Source organism: Solenopsis invicta, chromosome 12 (genome assembly GCF_016802725.1).
Source record: "Solenopsis invicta isolate M01_SB chromosome 12, UNIL_Sinv_3.0, whole genome shotgun sequence".
Taxonomy (NCBI): domain Eukaryota; kingdom Metazoa; phylum Arthropoda; class Insecta; order Hymenoptera; family Formicidae; genus Solenopsis; species Solenopsis invicta.
The window spans coordinates 4,143,785-4,167,402 of record NC_052675.1 but is presented as its reverse complement, the minus strand read 5'-3'; the positions used below and the strand labels follow the sequence as shown (position 1 = coordinate 4,167,402).

The window sequence follows — 23,618 nt, the reverse complement described above, 5'->3', positions numbered from 1 at the left end:
ATTATTGTTTTATTTAGATAACAACACACCTTAAAATTTAATTTTAGTTTGCAAAAATTATTGTAAGCACACGCAAGCGCGCGCGCGCGTGCGTGCGTGCGTGCGTGCGTGCGTGTGTGTGTGTGTGTGTGTGTGTGTGTGTATAATGTGCTTTTTCTTATTTTAAAATTTAATTTGTATCATCTATTTTAATTTGTATAACCTATATAACAAAGGCTAGCGTTTTAAATATACAGGATGTTTTACTGTAAATGATACACTAGATTTTCGAAAAAACAGCACTTTCAAGAAAAATGTTTTAGACAAAAGTTGTATGATCTGTAAGAAAACAAATAACGATCAAATTAATTTTTCAAAAAAAAAAAAAAATTAATTTCTTTAAAAAAAAGTGATTTTTCAAGGTCATATAGAAGTAATAACTATTTTTTATAAATAAAATTTATAATATAATTTATTATTTTTTAAATAATATATACTTCTATATGTATATAAAATATATAATTAACTAAATAGTCTACTATATATCGTTCGTATTTTCATAAACATTAACAAAAAACGGACTAGTAACAAGCAATAAATAAAGTTGTTCTAAATTAAATATATTTTCACATTATATGTAAGTAAGCAACGCGGAACTTATTTCTGCCTCGCGGTAGGTTTTCATCAGCCGCTCAAATAGATATCTTAACGTTAACAAAATAAATACATGAAATAACTGCGAAATCCAAATTTTACATTAAGTCAATAAAATTTATAAAACTGTCGCAACTATTTCCCTGTGGCATTATTGCGTCCATTGTTCGTGACAAAAATCTTTATATTGTGACTGTCCGTCATATAAACATGTCTGTATCAAAATTTATATATTTTTTATAATTTTTCTTTAATTTACATTAATATCGTTACATGTTGTTATAATAAAACTACACATCAATCTGTTATAGATTCTTTGAATTCTTCTTTAACAAATTGACGTACATTTTGAAGAGAGAGGAAACAAACGAACTTGTCGACAAATCGTACTCGACTAAACTCCGAGACTCTAATAACGATTGATCACAAGGTCGTAACGGTGTTAATCGTAACACCGTTTCTTATCATATGTCTCAAAAGTTATTGTTTCCGATTTTATCTGATACGTCGAAATAAGAACCATCGAGATACTCAGTGTCACTATTCAAATTAATGCTATTTTTTTAAGCTTTGATATGAATCATTTCAGAAATCAGTTTTTTATAATAATTTTGTTCGTGGTCCAAGATTTCTGGATTGTCCCAATCAAAACTATGATTGTATTTTATTTTGTGTTCCGTGATCACTAAGTACCCCGATGCATCTTTATTGATGTTCTTTCTATGTTCGTTTACTCTCATTCTTAATTTTCTTTTAGTTTGACCTACATAAGTTACATCACAGTCTTTGCAATTGATTTTATATATATATATAACATTGTTATTAGCCTCCATTGGATCTCTGTCTTTTTGTCTTTTGTGATGCCATTGTGAGTCTGTTTAGACATTTGTATCCTATGATAAACTGGTTTTTATTTATGGGCGATGCCACCGTTTCAAATACATTTTTAATACATGGAAAGACAATGATCTTTTTCTGTGTTGTTTCGGAAACATAGAAAGAACATCAATAAAGATGCATCGGGGTACTCAATAATCACGGAACACAGAATAAAATACAATCATAGATTTGATTGGGACAATCAAAGAGAGATATACGATGAAAAACAGTGTAATAATCAGCATCGTTACGACCTTGTGAATAATCATTAGTGGAATCTCGGAGTTTAATTAAGCACAATCTATCGACAAGTTTTTTTGTTTCCTCTCTCTTCAAAATGTACGTCAATTCGTTAAAGGATTTACAGAATCAATAACAGATTACTGTGTAGTTTTATTATAACATGTAACGATATATATTAATGTAAATCAAAGAAAAATTATAAAAATTATATAGGACTTGGTTAAGTGGTGCGATGGCGTGCGGATGTAGATGGTGAGAGTGAAGCTAACAAGGGGAGCACCAGACATTGTCCCCTCCGATTTCGTTGAACTTTATATATGTTATAAACCTATCCTCCTACTAATTCATTCTAAAGTAATAGGACCCGCCTCTCAAGCATTCGCGAGAAAAACGCGTTTAAAGATTTACGTGTGCGTAATGTACCGTGTAGTAAAAACAGATTGACACCTAAGCAGCGTAGCCTAGTCGGTAAGGTGCCTGACTACAATGCTGCATATTACTGGTTCGAATCTTACTTTTTTCATTTTTTTTTTTTTAATTTCCTTGCAACGTACTATTGTGTGTGGTGTATGTTTTTAAATATTTAGCCTATAAAATAACTGTTTTAATTATACAATTAATTATATTTCAGAAATTATAAAATTCATCTATTTATTAATGTTTTTAAGGTTTTGTGAGTATTAGTTAGCAGATTTTCTGCTACTAATAAACTCTTGCAATAAATAAGAGCGTTTGTTAGGTTATTTTTCATTACTTCATTTTCATTCGGCGGAGATTCCGGACTTGAAATATTTTCTTCTGCACTGGAACTTGTTGGTTCTTGCATTTTTATAAATGATATATTCGCACTGCAATTTACACACGGTATACTCTGAACGCTAGCTACTACTCGAATGAACCCAACGGTCTCAAAACCGTTTAAACGACCTTATAGTGTTACAAAGAAAACAAGTTCTCAGGTAGCGTGCGTATAACTACACAGATATCCTTGCCAAAAGGAACTGTCTGTGTAGCCGAAATTCGTTGCAACAAGAAAAATCGTGGCAAAAATAATTTGAAATTTGTTTAATTGAATAGAAAATAAATTTCAACATATAATTAATAATATTTTATTAACACATTCTAAAATTACATAATAAAATCATATTATTTTTTATTCACAAAACCTTAAAAACATTAATAAATAGATGAATTTTATAATTTCTGAAATATAATTAATTGTATAATTAAAACAGTTATTTTATAGGCTAAATATTTAAAAATATACACCACACACAATAGTACGTTGCAAGGAAATTAAAAAAAAAAAAATGAAAAAAGTAAGATTCGAACCAGTAATATGCAGCATTGTAGTCAGGCGCCTTACCGACTAGGCTACGCTGCTTAGGTGTCAATCTGTTCTTACTACACGGTACATTACGCACACGTAAATCTTTAAACGCGTTTTTCTCACGAATGCTTGAGAGGCGGGTCCTATTACTTTAGGATGAATTATTGGGAGGATAGGTTTATAACATATATAAAGTTCAATGAAATCGGAGGGGACAATGTCTGGTGCTCCCCTTGTAAGTATGAGTGTTGTAGTATATAGAAAAAATTAGAAAAGTAAAGAGGTATGAACTGAAGAAATAGGAGAGTAATTGGAAGCAGAATTAGAGAAAAAAGATTTGTGGAGATATTGAAAGATATAGGAGGAAGGAATAAGAATAGGTTAGGGCGGACAATGAGGCGGGAGAATCCGGGAAAGCCGGTAAGGTAGGAAGGTAACGGAATTAAACAAGAAAAGTAAGGAAAACGAAAAGGGTAACGGTGTGCAAAGAGAAAGAGTGTTAGGAGAAATATTAGAGAAATAAGACAACAGAAACAAAAGCTAAAACAACTATAGGAAAGAAAATGTGACAGGTAATGCAAGGAATACGACAGAATGGTTTATGGAAAAAGGATAGCACATTGTAAATGTGAGAATAAATAAATGGAAAGAGATTGTAACCCATACAGCACAGAAAATTGCAGCAACATTGCAGCAATGTTACAATGTTGCAGATTGCAATGCAATATTACGGAGATATTGCAGAAACGTAAATTAACAATATGCCTCTCATGGCATATGCCAGTAATATTCCAGAAACATTGCAATATCATAATTTTTTAATAAAATAATGGCAATAAAGAGCCAAAGCAGAATATTCGCGTATAATAATATATTAATTTAACTCATCTATAATTATTTATCTGCATTTAGCAAACTAAGATCGGGCGACGTTACTAAATTTTCCGCTGAACCTCTACATTCCCTAACAGCACAACCGTTCATATGTCGACTGTAAGTCGACTCATCCAAGTCAGGCTTTCAGAGTTGACTGCAAATCGACTTTTCATAGACGTCTGCAGACATCCTTCAAATGTTGACTCTAAAATGTCTAGAAAAAGGCATGCGGTCCCGTAGTGCTGTGTGCATCATAGTATTGTTGAGAAACATGAATATTCATATCAATAAACAAAATAGATCTATATATGAAACAATCTCGATCTACATCCCAATGAACAAACAATATTTTTTAATTGTTTTGTTAATAAAAATTTTTTCATATTTAATTTAATTATTGTATTATATTGATATATATTTTCTAATTTCATTCTTATTTAAACAAATAACAGAAAAGTTATTCCAGATGCTATTCTGCATTTGCGAAATTAGTAAAAAAAAATTATAATTTTATATTTGTTTATATAAATACTGTGCTTTAATTATACATATTTCATTTTTTTGATAACCGTATTGACCTGATTTATTAGTTATATACACATATCAGCATAAAATGTTCACAGGTCATCATGAGGGATAGTTTGCAACGATCACGGAGGTCAAGTAACGTTCACCGGAGTCGCGACTTCGATAGGTGACCGCTTGGAAATTTCCGAAAAAAAATTCCCGAGATTTTTTTTGCAAAAAATGTTTTTTAAAATGTTTACAAACATATTGTTTTGTTCATTGGAATTATGTGGTGTAATAATATTTATGTAAATTTTTTGGTAAAATTCATAACATTGCAATGTTGCTAGGATGTTTCAATGCAATATTTAATAAAAAACGGATATCTTAATGTTGCTGCAATTTTCCAGCAATGTTGCAGCAATGTTTCGCAATCAATATGCAATATTACAATGTTTCAATGAAATCATTCTGCAATGTTCCTGCAATCTCTCTGTGCTGTATGGAAAGAAATGTATAGAGGTACGAAGACGGTGAGAAAAGTAATAGTATAGGAAAGAAGTAGCGAAGGAAAATGTATATTAGGATATAAGATAGGAAGAGGATCAGGTATAAATATAAGTATAAATATAGAAATTGTGAACGTAAATGTAAAGGAAATGGAAAATAAGAAGATATGGACGTATGTATAAAGTAATTGTTAATTAAGGATCCTGGCGGCTTGGTATATGAAAAAGGAGACAGAGGGAACTCACAAGCAAACCTACCCAACTGTTACACTCCGATTTTGATGAGCTTTGAATATGTTGTAGTCTAGGTCAAAATAAGAGACACGTATTTTTTTATAAGGGCCCATACGCACTTTTAGGGGATGAAACACCTCTTTGAAGAAAAAGACTTTTTTTCTTCGAAGCGTATATCGTCGAAACTATAAGAGATAGAAAAAAATGTTCTAATTAAAAGTTAAATGGCATGAAAAGTACTATACAACAGTGATAAAAAAATTTTTTTTTTTAATTTTTTTTATACTTTTCCTCATCACCTACCAATTTTTTTCAAAATTTTTATTTCTTTTTATAAGCGGAATAAAGTTTATTTTATTACGAATCCAACGATGTATAAGAAAGTTATATTCCGACATTTCCATTTGCCAAAAATAATTAAAAACTTCTTTATACTCATGGTACGCGCACCCGTCCGTGTGCTACGGAAGTGTCCCTTTCCAATTTTGACGAGTTTTTAATATGTTGTTTTCTATTTATTCTATTTCTATATTAATTAGTTGATTTCTGAAAAATGTGTCTTTGGGCTACAACTTTATCATACATGTTTAAATTTGTTGTTAAATAGGCTATAAGTTTTGATATAAGATAAATTTTAAATTTTTCAAAAATTTAGAAGAGGAGGGGAAGAAGATTTTGAGAAAAATGACATTTTCAAAAAACCTGAGCGAACGGTTATAAAGTACATAGAAAGCCATAAAACTTTTATTTGAAACTTTTTTTTATATCTTTTACCGTTTCGACAGTATTACCTCAGAAATTAAACAATCAATTTTTTTCAACAGCGTGTTTCACCCCCTTAATGGTCATATGGGCGTATAAAAAATGCGTGTCCCATATTTTTATTTGTATTACAACATATTAAAAACTCGTCAAAATTGGAAAGGGACACTTCCGTAGCACACGGACGGGTGCGCGTACCATGAGTATAGAGAAGTTTTTAATTATTTTTGGCAAATGGGAATGTCAGAATATAACTTTGTTATACATCGTTGGATTTGTAATAAAATAAACTTTATTCCGCTTATAAAAAGAAATAAAAATTTTGAAAAAAATTGGTAGGTGATGAGAAAAAGTACAAAAAAAATTAAAAAAAAAAATTTTTTTTTATCACTGTTGTATAGTACTTTTCATGCCATTTAACTTTTAATTAGAACATTTTTTTCTATCTCTTATAGTTTCGACGATATACGCTTCGAAAAAAAAAGTCTTTTTCTTCAAAGAGGTGTTTCATCCCCTAAAAGTGCGTATGGGCCCTTATAAAAAAATACGGTCGTATCAGGACATACCTGGACAAATCAGATCTTTACTGGTACAAAATCCATCCGAGTAAAAATTAAATCTGATTATGTACACAATTCCAAGTTCATGATATTTAGTTGACATTCCATATATAAATATTATCCGTTTATATCCATAATCTCAAGTGCATTTGAACATATAAGATATTTACGACATAAAGTTTACTAGTTTTTTTTTTGGAAAATCGGTAATCTGGTTTATGTAAGGATTTCTGTATTTAAATAATATAAGAATTTAGTATACGTTTTCTGATGAAAGATTGGTTTGTAATTACATGTATATTTGTATTCAATTAAAAATGAACAACATATGAAATTCCAAAAAGCGTATAAGCTTTTATATGCAAATCCAGTGCTGATAAAGATTGGATGCAATATGCAATTTCGTACAATACTTCTACGCGGGTGTATCTAGAAATGCAAGGCTTGATCACTGGTAGGTAATTCAGTATATCTTTTCGAAATTATGCAAAAGTAGTTAAAATTGGAAATTCACTTATGTTAAAAACGGTTTTAAAACGAATTTCCATACTGAGTTATATTTAAAAATCTAAAATTTGCTGCAACTAAACATCCAATTTTGTTTATCGAAATTATATGAACATAGTGAAAGTCGGAAATCCATGACTTATGTAATGAAAAGCTTTAATGTATAAAAGCTACACGGTTATATTGGAATATCCAAGACTTTCTCTTATTCAATATTAAGTGGAAACTGTCAATTCAAATTTTTAATCCATTTCACCGTTTAAAATTTCTTGATATATGTACAGGGTGTTTCTTAAAAAACGCTCACCAATTATATAATGTTATTCCTTGTTAAAGACAGTCGAAAAGTCCTGAACCATTTTATTCTATAAATGCCTAATAAAGCAGTAATTATTAAGTAAAGCTAATGCAATGCCATCCTTTAAACAGACATATGTCGATGAACCGAGCGCCTAGGACCCTATTCTTGAAAACATGCTAATTAATAACTTGCTAGTTGCCTCTACAACTTTGCGCGATTCATTGACATATGTCTGATTGAATTAACTTTATTTAATAATTACCGCTTTTATTAAGCATTCTAGGAAAAAATGGTTCAGGATTTTTCGATTCAGTTTTCATTTGAAACACCCTGTATATGTCAAAAAACAAAAAAAATTAAAAAAGGAAAAAAGCATCAATTCCAGCTATTCTATTGATAATTTCAGACGGAACCTACGCGAATCGCAGGAATTTCCCAAGCTAGCATTTCATCGTTTTTCTCAATGAACAGTAAATTAATTCCGTTTTTATTTACTCTCCGTCTCGCTCTATCGAGACAGCGCACACGACTGAAGGAGTTTGAGCTAGCTTTCGCGAGCCCGCGACAGGTCTCTAGCTGCACATTCGAGCTACACACGAGTATATTTTTGCTAAACACAGTCAACACAATTATTCTCAAATATACAATTAATTTACTGTTTTTGCGAATTGATTATTTGCATCGCCGCAATTGTGATTTTATACATGTACGCCGCGTTTAATACGAGTAATTGTAGTATGTTTGTGTGCCTCAAGTTAATCAGTGGAAAAAAAAACGATAGTTCTTTCGAAAGACTTATAGAGATTTATAATTTCGATGAAAAAAAAATAATAAAAACAAAACTATACCAGTGCACCATGGAGTGCACCATGAATTTCTATTGCAGCAACAAGTTCATATTTTGGGTAATTCTTGTCACGTTGCATTTTGTATTGGAATGATTCTATAAGGTGCGTAATTTCTGCATTTCTGCATGGGGATATTAGTCATCTCTGAAAAGCTAGGTGAAAAAGAGGCTAAAAAAATTATTAAAGATGTTTAAAAAAGAAGCAGGAAAAAGAAAAGAGAGAAAAGAAAAAGAAGGTAAAAGAATAACCGAGAAGAAGGAAGGGAGGAACCAAGGAATAGAGGTACAAAAAAAGAAAAAAGAATTGTGAGGATACGCAAAAGAAGATTGTAAATTAGGTTATAAGATGGAAAGAGATTTAAGCATAGATATAGGTATAGGTGCGGTGCAGTGCGGGGGCTCGTTCGGGTGAACAAGTTTGCTGTATATGTTACGGTGTTTGTTTGCCTGGGCGGATTGTTGCGCAGTGCTGTACTAAGAATAAGTAAAAGAATAAGTATAGGAAGATATAATTAGCACCGGTATGTAAAGGTATAGGAATGAATGTATAAGGATCAACTGTCCCCTTCTTAGCTTTTGTATACTAAAGGTAAATAAATTCTATTCTTCTATAAAAAGTATATAAATTTTGACACGAACATATTTATATGATGGGTAGTCAGATACAATACAAAGATTTTCGTCACGAACAATGCACAAGCACGCAATAATGCCACAGAAAAATAATAGTTTTATAGATTTTATTGACTCAATGTCAAAATTTTGACTACGCAGTTATTTTATGTATTTATTTTGTTAACGTTAAGATATCTATTTGAGCGACTGATGAAAGCTTACAGCAAGGCAAAAACTAGTTCCGCGTGGCTTACTTATGACTTACTTTACATGTAATGTGAAAATATATTTAATTTAGAACAACTTTATTAATTGGGCCGTTTTTTGTTGTTAATGTTTATAACTAAATAGCATTTTACATAATATAATTAAGTAATTAAGAAATATTAAGTAAGTAGATAGAATTATCAAAAAATCAATAATTTACAAAATATTTCGTACTTTAATTAGCATATTTCTATATAAAATATAAAACTTCTTGTAAATTATTAATTTTTTATTATATCTTAATGCTTTTATATATAAAATAATGAGATAATCTAATTGAAGAAAACATGCAGATGCTTCTAAACAATCAAGTGTAATTTCATAATTTTTTTTTAAAACAATTAAGTTTTCTTCACAATTGATTCATCTCATTATTCTGTGAAAAGTATTAAGGTATATTTATCAAACAATTAGTAGTTTACACAAGATATTTTTTTCAAAGTATGCCAAAGTATGGTATATTTTGTAAGATATTGATATTTTGTATGTGGTCATTATTTCTACCTTAATATTTTTATATGGAGAATAACCCACAAAATTATATTACGCAAAAAGGTCATATCATTTCACTTTGCCAATTTCATTTAAAATGTGGCAAAGTAACTTTTGTGACTGATCAATTTTTGAAAAAAATCAATTTTGAAAAAATTGGTTTTACTATTATTCGTCCCTCTTTAAATCATACAAATTTCATTTGAAAATTTTTTCTAAAATGCTTCCATCTCAAGATACTCAAGTGTCTCAATTTTAAATGCCTCGCTCTGTGCATATGTGTATGTGTGTATGCGTGCGTGTGTGTGTATGTGTAAGTTTATAATTTTTACAATTTCTTTAAAATCTTAAATACATACATTCTATTTATTGTTACATGTACATATAACCTCTTTTTTTATAACAATTCTTATGTGAATTATCTACCCAGATAGCATATTACCGTCTTTGTTTTGACACCAAAGACGGCAATGTGCTATCTGGGTAGCATTTAAGCTAGTGTTTTAACACTAAATATTTGCAATTTTTTTGTTCTTTTGATTTTTTTGATATAATTACATTGATGTTGCCTATAACGTGATCTAGAAATACTGTAATGCAATATTCAAAAACAAACTAATTATTTTTATAAAAATAATAATTGCGGATGATAATCGTTTACGTTGTAAATACAAAAAATTAAAGTTTTTGCAAGCAACTGCGTCCGCATAAATTATTTTGTCATAAATCTTGTTAGTTTTAGAAAATAGACTTTTAAAATTATGTGTCAAAAAATAGAAACTATACATTATTATTTTATACAATTTTGACAGATAATGTTGTTTGTTATTATGGAAAAAGAGATAATAAGTTGAAAACTTTGAAAAAATATATATATATTTTTTTATATCTTCTTAAAATATTAAGACTGTTGTTCATTATTTGTTTCCAACGCTTAAGAAAGAAACAAGTAAATTCTATTTTCTATTCTAATCAGAGAATACTGTTGTGATCAAAAAGTATCAAGATTGGCTCATTTAAATTGCGCGTTTTGAATATATCAAAGAAACTTTTTTTTTAAGATTAGAAGGACTGTTTCTAACATCTGCTTAAAATTTCATCTCATCATCTTTCTTAATCTATAAATAAATACTTGTTTTCTGATTGACAAAATATTTTCAACAATTTTTAACATGTCAATTTTATTGAGCAAAGAAGTTGCATAAAATGTTGGTCTTTAGACAAAAGTTTATATATAGAAACAGTGTAAATGTTGCGAAAGTGTTTCGATGATGAGTACATATGTTAAGAACAATGAGGATTTTCGAATGGTTCAAAGAATTAAGATAGAGAATGCGTCGAAAAAAAGGATCGCTATGAGATATCTTCCACTACTGATGAGTAAAATAATCAAGGATGTTAATGCTCAGTGATCGATGATCAACAATTTGAGATATGATTGAACATGTTTGAATATCATTTGGTTCATGCCATCCCAAATAGCAAAATATTAGCAGTATGTCGACAATATGTCAGCAAATTCTATCATGATTACAGAGCAGATTCCTATCCACTGTGGCCTCTTTAAGCTTGGTTTTACCTTTACGATAGGCTAAGATAATATAGCAATTAAAATATAGCAAGACTGGAGCATACCTTGTTATTATGATGTGATGGCAGAAACACAGCAAAAATAGAACATCGCTTGTTATATCAGATATTAGCAGCAGAAACACGGCAAAAGTCAATGTGTTGTTATGACGTGCACTAAACTAAAAGTGTACAATAAAAGTGAATACAATAAAAGTGTTCACTGTATTAGTTAAAAATTTATTAAAATTAGTCCAATGATGTATTTTATTATTATAATAATTTAAGTTTTATTAAAAAGTTTTATTGACTAAAAACAAGCAATTTGACAATACAAAATAAAAATTTTATTAAAAAAAACAAATTAGTGACAGTTTATATAGTCAGACGTTTCTCGGTTATGTTATGATATTGTTATTATACTTGTTTTTATAATTAGAGATGGAATCAATAAGATACAATTATTCCGAGTCTAATGACTTAAAATATTTTATTAATTTAACATTTCTAGGACCAAATTTGGTTGGTCAATCCAGTGCTACAATCAGATTGCAATTCTGATTTAAAAGACAAATTTGAACATGTTCTTTCAAACTTTAGAACCAATTTTACAATAAAATACAAAAGTGATCACAAAATGATGGATATTTTTGAATTCTACATTTTTTAATTATAATAAATTAATTATCTTTCAAATTAAATAATAATTTACAAAATTTTTTTTCAAAAAATCTTTGCACAATGGCTGAAAATATGTATTCGCGTTTATTCTGTGAATGTTATGACAAAGAATTGTCAAACTGCTGTCACGTGTTCAGTGTCTTATAAGGATTTTACATTATAAATTGCACGTAAATTTGCTTAACCGTATTAATTTAAATTAAAAAAAGTCCGATTTAGAACATAGTCCGATTTACCCCACTCTCCCGTAAGCATATAAACACTTTCACATATGTAACTTTCATATTTATTAGGAGTATAAATAAGTTTTCGCCGTTTTTTATCAAAAATTGGGCATTTATTGTGAAAGAACAGTACCTAATGTTTTATTCGAAGTATTGTCCATCGCTAGCCACTACTTTTTCCCATCTTTCTGGCAGCATACGGATTCCGCGTCGGAAGAATGCTTCATCTTTTGAAGCTATCCACAAATAGACCCAATTTTTTGTATCTTCATATGATGTAAATATGTTGCTCAGACAGGCCATGCGCCATCGATCGAAACAGGTAGTAATCAGAAGGAGCAATGTCTGGTGAATACGGCGGGTGGGGTAAAACTTCCCAATTGAGTGTTTCCAGGTAGGTTTTGACCGGCGCCGCAACATGTGGACGAGCATTATCATGCAGAAGAATAACTTTGTCGTGTCTGGAGTAGTAGTGGGCACGTTTTTCCTTGAGTACTCGACTCAATCTCATCAATTGTGTTCGGTAGAGAGCCCCAGTAATGGTTTCATTCGGTTTGAGCAACTCATAATACACGACACCAAGCTGATCCCACCAAATACACAACATGAGCTTTTTTCCATGAATGTTCGGCTTGGCTGTCGATGTTGAAGCATGGCCAGGTGGTCCCCATGATTTCTTCTTCTTTGGGTTATCGTAGTGGATCCATTTTTCATCACCAGTGACTATAGGATGCAAAAAACCCTTTCGTTTATGCCTGGCAAGCAGCATTTCACATGTGAAAAATCGGCGTTCAACGTTTCTCGGCTTCAGTTCATATGGAACCCAGTTTCCTTGTTTTTGAATCATTCCCAATGATTTTAAGCAATGTGAAATTGCTGGTTGAGTCACTCCTAATGTAAGTGCAAGTGCTTCTTGCGTTTGGCACGAATCTTCATCTAATAATGTTTCCAATTCCCCGTCTTCGTACACTTTCGGCCTTCCGCTACGTTCTTTGTCTTCGACGTCAAATTCACCGTTCTTAAACTTGTGAAACCACTCACGGCAACTTCTCTCACTTAAGGCAGCCTCACCATATGCTTCTACAAGCAATCGATGCGCCTCGGCTGCAGATTTCTTCAAATTAAAGAAGTAAATCAAAAGCTCCCGCAAATGACGCTTATTCGGTTCAAAACTCGACATTTTCGCACGAAAAAAGGTATATGATGCTGATACAAAATCGCTAATATTTTAAGGTTATATTGTTGCCAGATGTCCAACCTTACGATATAACGTTTTACAACAGACAATTTCAACCATAACATACTAGTGGCGCCATTTTTTGTGAAACGGCGGAAACTTATTTATACTCCTAATATTTTCCCAATTCCTCATTAAGGTTAAATTTTAATTAAATATTATTAAGGCTCCTGATTTCTCAGCCGAGAACTCCGCGTTGACAGTAGCGACATTCCATCGCGGACAAAATTAGAACTAATAGACGTGAAACGTGACAGATTGACAATGAGATGTTGTCATGCATGTCATTTTGTTATTATATGTTTCATTGTAAAAATATGATTTGTCTTGTATTTACCAAATTCGTAAAAATGGATCTCAAATAAAGTTTCTTTGAATTTTATACATAAAAGCACATTTTTCACTCCTTTTTATAGTTATCCGTGTGTTTTCCTATCTAAATAGGCGTCACTTTACGTGCTTTTTACAACTATTTACTGACTGCTAGGCAAAAAAAGGATAGTCTTTACCCATTTTTACGAATGTTTTAAAGCTATCTGATTAGTCTTATCCAAATTGTTTTTATTTAAAAATGGCACGTCAAAAACTTTAGCTTAACCGTGTGTTTTCCTGCTTGAATAGTTTCACTTTCCATGTTTTTTACAACCATTTACTGACTGTTAGGCAGAAAAAGAATAGTCTTGACCTATTTTTATAAGTGTTCTAAAGCCATCTGCTTAGTCTGTTTTATCCAAATTGGCTTTATTTAGAAATGGCACGTCAGACAAAATTACGTGTCCCTCCACGCAATTTCACACTTCTGACTTCACGATTTCAATATGACCGCGGTGAGGAGTCTTAATACCTCATTTCTTGCTGAATTTTTACTTTATTTTTGCAATTACATTTAACGATAGCTTATATTCAAAATCTGTTGCAATTTTACCAATAACTGATTAATCAAATTGCGTGCTATATCTGCCGCGTTTTTGCTGTCAATGTCATGATGACACGCTCTGCTCTATTTCTGCTGCAGTTCTGCTGTCAGCAGCAGAAAAACAGCAAACAGCAGGACTACATTATAAAATGTTATAAGAAATGCAGCAAAAAATGTATCAAAACTTATATTAGCTAAAACAGCAAATCGTGCGTAGCTGCTGCTTGACTTTTGCCAACATAATGTGTATCATAAATTTGCAAATTCGTGCTACCGTTGGATTTAGTTATCATGGATTCATGCTAATTGATTTTGAAAAGCAATTTAAACGTGAAACCAATGAGGGTTCCAACTCCAAGTAATCAGGTGGAAGTCGAGTGGAGAGGATACGCACGCAGGAATAAACCAGTATTTAAACATCCATATGTAATGATAGCTAATTGCTCAGCCAGGCGTGGATTCGCGGGCGACATTTGTACGGGTCGCGAGTAGCAGATGAATTGTCGATAATCGATCGACGATCTACATTGTAGGACGTTCATGTTCTCGCGATGCGCACGCGCTCTCTAAGTTCGTCGCTGCCGTGTCGTTGTATGTATCACTTCCTTTTTCACCTCAGTTGTACGTGCATTGTAAAGAGAGCCGTCGCCAGATATATCAGAATAAAGTTTCGCTTTCTTACGCAAACGATCCACGATTCATTTACAACAGTTATGGGCCCAGGGCGTTCAAGAGCGTAAGAAACACGAGACATCTTTGGAGCCAGAAGACCGAAAACAAGAGTGAGAAATCCGAGAGAGGATCGTGCGAGAAGAATCGACAATGGCAAGTGCTACGAACAATAAAGCCGAAGCCCTGGTCAAGAAGCTGTCCGAGAGAAATTACCGGACATGGAAAATCGAGATGAAGTGGTTTTTAAAGGGCAAAGGACTGCTTGATTACGCGCTCGGAAAGATCGAGACAGATGGAGCAATCACTCCAGCCGAAAAAAAGGTACATCAAACGAACGATGATAAGGTTATGGCGGCCATAGGCCTGAGCCTCGAGATAGATCAACAAGTGCACATAGAGGATTGTCAAAGTGCGGCCGAAGCGTGGCGGACACTCGAACAGATTCACGAGCCCAAGTCGAGAGTGAGAATTATGCAGCTGTAAAAGGCATTTTACCACCAACAAATGAAGAGCGAAAAGAATATGTCCTCGTACATTGCGAGAGCGAAGATCGCAGCCACTAACCTCAGAGACGCAGGTGCAAAAGTGAGAAACGAAGACTTGGCATACGCGCTATTAGCTAGACTCCCAGATAGCTACGAAAACCTGAACATAGCATTAGCAAGCTTGCCGGATGACAAATTTACGGCGGAGGTGAAAAGAGTTCTACTAGCAGAATATGATAGACGGCAATCCAGACTCGACGACAAAGCAGAACCGCCGAAGGAAGCATTAGCCACAAACAGGAGGGCCAATGATAAGAGGACCAAAATAGCAGGTAACGAGAAAAATAAATTTCTTACTTGTTTTAATTGCAGGAAAATCGGTCATCTCGCGAGAGACTGCCTAAGACTAAAGAAAGATGAAAGCTACAAAAAATTTGGCGGAAAGACCAAGGAAGACCACGACGCGTTCCTAGTGTCCTTGAACAATGTTGACATCGAGGACGTGTGGATTTTAGACAGCGGGAGCACGCATCATGTATGTAAGCGGCGAGATTGGTTCTCAAACTTTCGAGAGATGGATTCCGAGGTAATCAACACAGCAGCGGATCCAAATAAACAGATCGGAGCAACGCTGCGAGCTAAAGATATCTTTCTGAAAACATCCGTCGCGAACGTAGAGAAAGGCAAAGTTCTACGGAACGTTTATTACGTTCCAAACGTCCGAAAAAATTTACTGTCGGTGTCGTAAATAGAGAGAAAAGGGAAAGAAATTTTAGTAAAAGACGGAAAAGTAAAAATTAGAAATGCTCGTACCAAACAAATAATATGCGAAGCTCAAAGACAAAATGATTTATATGTACTAAAAGTAGAAATAGATCGGAATATTCTGGAAGATTTGCTAATAGAAGCCAACGCCGTAAAAATTGACAATGATGACTTATGGCATCGAAGATTTTGCCACGTTAGTAACACTACGCTAAAGAAACTAAGGAACCGCGTCGTCGGGCTGGAAGAGGCCAAAATGGACAATTATACATGCGAAGAATGCTGTATTGGAAAAGCCACGAAAGTCGCGTGCAAAAAATTAAAGTCGAGACAAACAAGAGACGTATGCGAGCTACTCCACTCAGATTTTTGCGATCCTATGCCTGTAAAATCGATAGGTGGGGGCAAATACTTCATAACTTTTACGGACGACTTTTCACGCAACGTCACGGTAATGTGCATAAAATCTAAAGAAGTCAAAACTTGTGTACAAAATTATATTACTAGAATAGAACGCGAGAAAGACAAGAAAGTAAAGAGATTTCGAACAAACAATGGTCTGGAATATTGTAACAAAGAGCTGTCGACATTTTTCAGCTCACATCTATAAGCATCCATCATGAAAAACCAAACGTAGAGACGCCACAGATGAATGGAGTCGCCGAAAGGATCAACCGGACATTATTGGACTTGACGAGATTAATGCTTAAGTCAGCATGCCTGCCGCAAAAATTCTGGGCCGAAGCGATAAATACTGCGGCATACATCAGAAACAGAGTATGCCATTCGACGATTAACGATCAAATACCGTTCACAGTGTGGAGCGAGAGAGTGCCGAGCGTACGCCACTTGAAAGTTTATGGTTGCTTGGCTTACGCCCGACTGCCCAATCAAAAGTGAAAGAAATTCGATGATAGAGCAGTCGAATGCATACTGGTCGGTTATGCTGCACAGACAAAAGGTTATCGATTGTAGTGCCCAAGGAAGGGAGACGTAATCACAACGAAGCATGTCAAATTCGCAGAAGACAAGGTCGGATACGAATGGATCTACGGAAGAGTGAAGCAAACCTTCCAGTACGACAGAATTTGGCCTGAGGACGATCACATCTCAATCATGGAAAAGACAGGATCGCCGCAAAAAACAGGATCACTGGACAGCCGCAGTAAAAACTCGCTCAAAGGGCCAAAAGAATCAGAAGAGGAAATCGACAGTGCTCCCGAAGAACAAGAGATAGTGGGGGCGCAAGGCTCCGAGAGAACTCCTAGGGGTAAACCAAAGAAGACGGTCCGCAACCCATACGGGAGAAAAGGAAAGCCTAAACCAAGCGAAATGCAACGATTATTCAAAGACGAATGCTCGAGTGTGCAAAGCGACATAGAGGCAAACTTGATAGAAATCAATGAACCACAAGATATCCATGAGGCGTTAGCATCCCCGCAAGCGAAACAATGGAAGCGCGCCATGAAAAAGGAACTAGACAGTTTAACACAGAGAAAAACTTGGAAGGACGTTGAATTACCGGAAGGCAAAAAATGCATCGGAAGCAAGTGGGTCTTCAAGTTGAAGACAAATGCTGACGGCGGTATCACGAGGTATAAAGCCAGATTGATGGCGCAAGGCTTCGCTCAAAGGAGGGGAACTGACTACAACGAGACATACTCCCCCGTAGCAAATTTTTCAGTGATCAGACTACTACTGGCATTATTAGCCAAACATCAATGGTATACGAGACATGTCGACGTTAAAAACGCTTACTTGGAAAATTACAAGAGGACATATACATAAAGTTGCCAACCTCACCCGACGCTGAGGAAGGGGGGACAGTTAAGTTGCTGCGCCCGATTTACGGACTAAAACAATCCGGAAGAAATTGGAACAAGAAGCTGAACGAATCTTTTATAGAGATGGGGTTCGAGAGACTCAAGTCATCAAGCTGTACGTATATAAAGGGACATTCACTAGTGGCCATCATATACGTAGACGACATTTTTATATTCTCGAACGAGCCAAACTCGATCACGGAAACGATCAAAACTATTGGAAAGAAATACGAGATCAAAGATCTCAGCAAAATGCAGCACGTATTGGGAGTGAAACTAGATTGGAAAGAAGCAAATTCAGTGCAACTTACTCAACATGCCTACATCGAATCAATTTTGAAGAAACATGCAAGAATGCAAGGGGGCTGCAACACTCTTAGATCCTGAAATAAAAATTAGCAAGAGGGATAGCCCGGAGAAATACGAGGAGAAGGAGAAAATGTCGAACGTGCCATATAGGGAACTAATAGGTTCACTAATACCTAGCTCAATGTACAAGGCCGGACGTAGCCTTCGCAACCTCAAAGTTATCGCAATTCAACTCGAATCCAGGAAAATTGCATTGGCATCAAGCAAAACACGTTTTGCGATATCTGATCAAAACCAGAGACTTTGGAATAACCTACAAGGCCGGAGACAAACGAAAAATACAAGTATACTGTGACGCAGATTGGGCCGAAGACGAGGACGACAGACACTTTTACTCCGGGATCGTAGTGGTGATGGGCGGAAACCTTGTCAATTGGCGATCGACAAAGCAAACTTGCCTGTCGGCTTCAACGATGGAAGCAGAATACGTGGCAATGTCAATTGGAGTCAAGGAGATAATGTGGCTAAATATGTTCTTGTCCGAACTCAAGCTTCGTAATTATTTTTCAGGTTTTGAGATGTTTTGTGACAACAGGGCAGCCATAGACTTCTCCAAAAACAAGGTAGAAAAGAGTCGGACGAAACACATAGACATCTTCTATCACATCGTCAGGGAGAAGATTGAGGACAGGCTGTTGGAATTGCAAAACGTACCATCCAACGAGAACCCTGCGGACGTAATGACCAAGGGGTTGAAACGAATCACTCATTTTCATTGTCTAAGGAAGATGGGCCTGGACCTCGTAAAGTGGGGGATTGATAGCTAATTGCTCAGCCAGGCGTGGATTCGCGGGCAACGTTTGTACGGGTCGCAGATAAATTGTCGATAATCGATCGACGATCTACATTGTAGGACGTTCATGTTCTCGCGATGCGCACGCGCTCTCTAAGTTCGTCGCTGCCGTGTCGTTGTATGTATCACTTCCTTTTTCACCTCAGTTGCATTGTAAAGAGAGCCGTCGCCAGATATACCAGAATAAAGTTTCGCTTTCTTACGCAAACAATCCACGATTCATTTACATGTAATTTTATTCCTTCGTGCGCATTCTTTCCACTTGACTACCGTCTCAGAGATAGAAACCTTGACCAATGTTCCCGCTCGCACTTCTTGTCTTGTTCGTGAATTTCTGGCCAAAAATTCAACGAATTGCGATTCCATAAGTTCCGTATTTTGATATAATAGTGATTTTTTTTATGCCCTCAGTTGAAATTACTGCTTTGTGGACACCGTCTTGAATCGATAGATATGATAAAAAAGATTTTGCTACACCTTCTAAAAGCTATATTTGAAATAGATTATAAAAAGTGTTTCAAGGTTAGAAAAAAACGTTAATGTATTAGAACTATTCCGTGTAAAGCGGATCAGTCATCTTTCAGAAATTTTTAAAATTGTGCACATTTGTAGTACTCTAGGAGATAAAATTGTGTGTCAAAGGATATTTTTTTAAATTACAAAATTAATTAAAATATAAGCAATTAAAAATTTGATTAGCATTTTTTTTTAATTTATAACTCTTTTGCTAATAACAATAGCTTCATTTGTTTTTTAATTTCCGCGAAAAATATTCTAGTTTACGAGAAAAATATAAATATTGCAAAAAAATTTTTTCTTCAATGTTTATTTAACAATAAACTTTTTAACAATTTGTAAACAATCGAGAACAGAATTAAAAAATTTGGAAAAATAATTTTTATATACTTTATGTTTTCCTACAGCTTAAATAAAAATTTCAAAGGAGTGTTTTGCCCCATTTTCGAGAAAAATTTTTTATTGATGCGTGGAAATCTTTTCGACTTTCAGCATAATAGGCGTACGCGGCGTGACGTTGTGTTGTTACTGGATACAAAACAAACGAGCATATAGAATTTAGCAAAGGTTTTCTTTTGTTATTAATAGTTATTAATAATAACTTGCAAACGTTGCATTATTTAATATATATTATATATACCTCCATAATTAACGAAATAGTAAGTATATAAATATTATCAAGCATTATAAGTATAAGCATTATAAATATAATTATATAAAATCATTTATACGTTAAAAATATTAAATTGTTGCAAAAGATTATCGCATAATTTTACGTGTAACATATTGATCCAAGAATAAAATAATTTTGCATTCTACCGTGTTTGTTGAAACAGGTAAAAGAGAAGGCATGATTTTTTGATTCTCTCCCCAATTGTGTAAAAAATTGTTAAAAAGTTTATTGTTAAACACTAAAAAAAAAAAAATCTTTTTGCAATATTTATATTTTTATCGTAAACTAGAACATTTTCCACTTGGAAATAAAAAAAAAAAAGAATTGAGCTATCGTTATTAGTAACAGAGTTATGAATTTTTAAACAAAATGCTAGTCAAATTTTTAATTGCTTATAACTCAATTAATTTTGCAATTTAAAAAATTCTTTGGTATAAAATTTTATCTTCCAGAGTACTACAAATGTGCAAAATTTTAAAAATCTTTGAGATAACTGATCCGCTTCACGCGGAATAGCCATTAAAAGTTTATATTGAAGGGGATGAAATAAATTTGAATAAATAAATTCATAATTTAAATTTTATTGGACCAGTCCCGGTATTTTTTAATCAGTAGTATTATTTCTGAAAATTCTTTAAACACGTTTTCTTCAAAATAAAATTTTTAAAAATCGTAATCACGATATCTCAAAAATTTGTGATCGATTTGCTTAACATTTTTACAGCTTTTTCTTTATTACTCAATCTTATTCTCCACGTAAAACTTTTTAATAAAAATATTTAGTCTTTTAACAAAAATAATCCCAAATTTTAGACAAATCGCATTTTTTACTTCAAATAATCAATTTCTTAAAAAATCAAAAGAGCTTTATGTGGAAAATGAAATTTAAATTCCTCTTTAAGATTTTCAAACATTTTTGCTGTCAAAAGAATTACAAAACAATTTGTAAAATGTTACGGTGACTATCGCAAAATAAGTTTTAATTAGCATGATCTGCGCTAATAACTGTTATAACTATTATTTATAATAAATCTGCATTAAAAAAAATTTCTTTTATATAAATAAAAATACATACTTTAAATTTAATAAAAAAATCTTTTATACAATATACTTTATGACATACTTTTCCATTTATTTTTTTTTAATTTTTGAAAAACAGCTATTTTCAGTTTTTATAAAGTAGCGTCTTCTCTTAATACTTCCGTGTGATAGAGTAAATGGTTATAGAACATTTTTTAAATATGTTTCACCAAGTCTTATCAAAAAAGATCCAAAATAAAAAATATCATTTATACGTGCGGAAAGCTCATAATGGAATGTAATGTATATTAACTGCCATAAATACAAAATAATAATAGAACACATAAATCTTAAAATTATTACAGTTTAACTGTTAATAAATTATGAAACTTTAAACAGTTTTAATTACATACACTATGTTATTAACATATTATATGATTGAATTTATTATTTAATCGATTAACAAATTTTCGAATATATAATAGTATTGAATGATATGAAACGGACATATAAATTTGTGGAATGTGGATTTATTAATTTATTATAACAATACTAACATTTACTTTTATACATTATGTTCAATACTGTTTTCATCGTTTAGAAATTGTTAGAAATTACGAAAATTATAAATATCTCATATTATACATTTACATTTGGTAAATAAAAACGATGTAACGTGTATAACAAATGGAATATAAAATTACAAATATAAAATTATGAAACTTCATATTTTGCGCTATTATCGCATTTCTTTCTTATTGTTTAAAAATATTAACGCATAAGTGTATTTATGTTAATATACAGGGTTAACGGCATCTACGTGTAACAATATTATAAAAGTATAAATTTACTGATTTACCTGAATTTCTTTGACATCGTTGTCGTTAACAATTTGTTGTTGAACACTTTTCTGCTTTAGCAACAGCAGCAGGAATAGTATCGGTAGTTTTAGATGATACGCACTGTCCAAGTAATTCCGGACACGATGCATCATTAGAAACAATGTTGTCGATTTTTCTTAGTAAATCATAATTGATGCTCTGTGTTATTACAGCATCGTGCCTATTTTTGATAATTTTATTAAAATGATAAAACATTTAAGGAACAATACCAACAATTTGAAAAAAAAGAGAATACTTGCTTACTTATATTCAGGATGCGAAGTGACTTCTTTTCTTAGCCAAGCAGCAGTTGTTAAAAGTTCACCAGAAGCTCGTTTCTGTATTAATTTCAGGTATCTTTGAATAGTGCAGTGTGTATCAGCGTCTACATTCATGTTAGCTAGATATGAATTCACAAGTGGCACAAGACCAGGAAAAACGCCATTCTAAAAATTTTAAATAATTATGATAAAATCTATCATTTATAAATCCATGTAAGCACAGAACATCGCTGAGACATAACAATGTTGAATATTAACCCTTAAACACACAAGTGGGTCTGGAAGACCTTCCCCAAAAAACTTTATTTGTGTCATTTTATTTTAGTTAAGCAATGACGTTGATCAATCATAGCAGTCAATAGAGGAGACTTCAAACTTTTTTCCACCGCCCAAATCTTTTTTTTTCATTTCGTCTTCACACAGTAAGCGATCAAAATTCTAGAATTTTCAATATATGTTTAAGGGTTAAAGTACAAATGATTTTTCAATATTAAACATATATATATAAGGTGGTCCATAATGGTTAGAACAACTTTTTACCATAGGAGCATAACTTACTGATACATTTGTAATTTCTAATATTATATTAGAAATAGAAATGCGTCGGTAACTATTATGGATCACCCTGTATACAAGGTGTCAGAAAACTAAAACTTATGCTCTCGTGAGTTGATAGAGCAAGTCATACCGAGAAGAAAAGTCCTTTACCATTTTTCATTATTCGCAATAGTTATCAAAATAAAAATTAGTAAAGTTCGTCAAATAAGCGCGTATTTTCCCTACCCACTGCACGCGGAGACCGGCGAGTGAGACAGCCATTGCTGCTTCTCCCTTCTCACCGCGCCGCCTGCCGCGGCTGCCTATGGTTTGGCGACAGACGGGCGGTCTCCGCGTGCGGTGGGTAGGAAAAATACGCGCTCATTTGACAAACTTTACTAATTTTTATTTCGATAACTATTGCGTATAATGAAAAATGGTAAAGGACTTTTTTTCTCAGCATGACTTGCTCTATCAACCCACGAGAGCATAAGTTTTAGTTTTCTGACACCCTGTATATCAATTTTTCTTCAATAGATATATTGCTGCAATATTAAAACAACATTAAACAGATTATCTTTTGATACTATATGTATATGTATGTATGTGTATAT

General features: G+C 33.0%; 1 protein-coding gene across 6 annotated transcripts in view; it reads right to left on the bottom strand.

Moving 5' to 3' along the window:
* Window positions 1–21,815: 21,815 nt before the first annotated feature.
* LOC105202145 (glutamate--cysteine ligase catalytic subunit) overlaps window positions 21,816–23,618 on the bottom strand; it is a 134,138-nt gene continuing 132,335 nt past the window's right edge. For all 6 annotated transcript variants that reach the window (XM_026139344.2, XM_026139345.2, XM_039455920.1 and 3 more), the window contains 2 exons: window positions 22,451–22,632; window positions 21,816–22,367 (listed from right to left, as the gene is read on the bottom strand). In XM_026139344.2, the coding sequence (XP_025995129.1) occupies window positions 22,190–22,367; window positions 22,451–22,632 (360 nt within the window). In that variant the 3' untranslated portion in view covers window positions 21,816–22,189. The remainder of the gene's footprint in view (window positions 22,368–22,450; window positions 22,633–23,618) is intronic.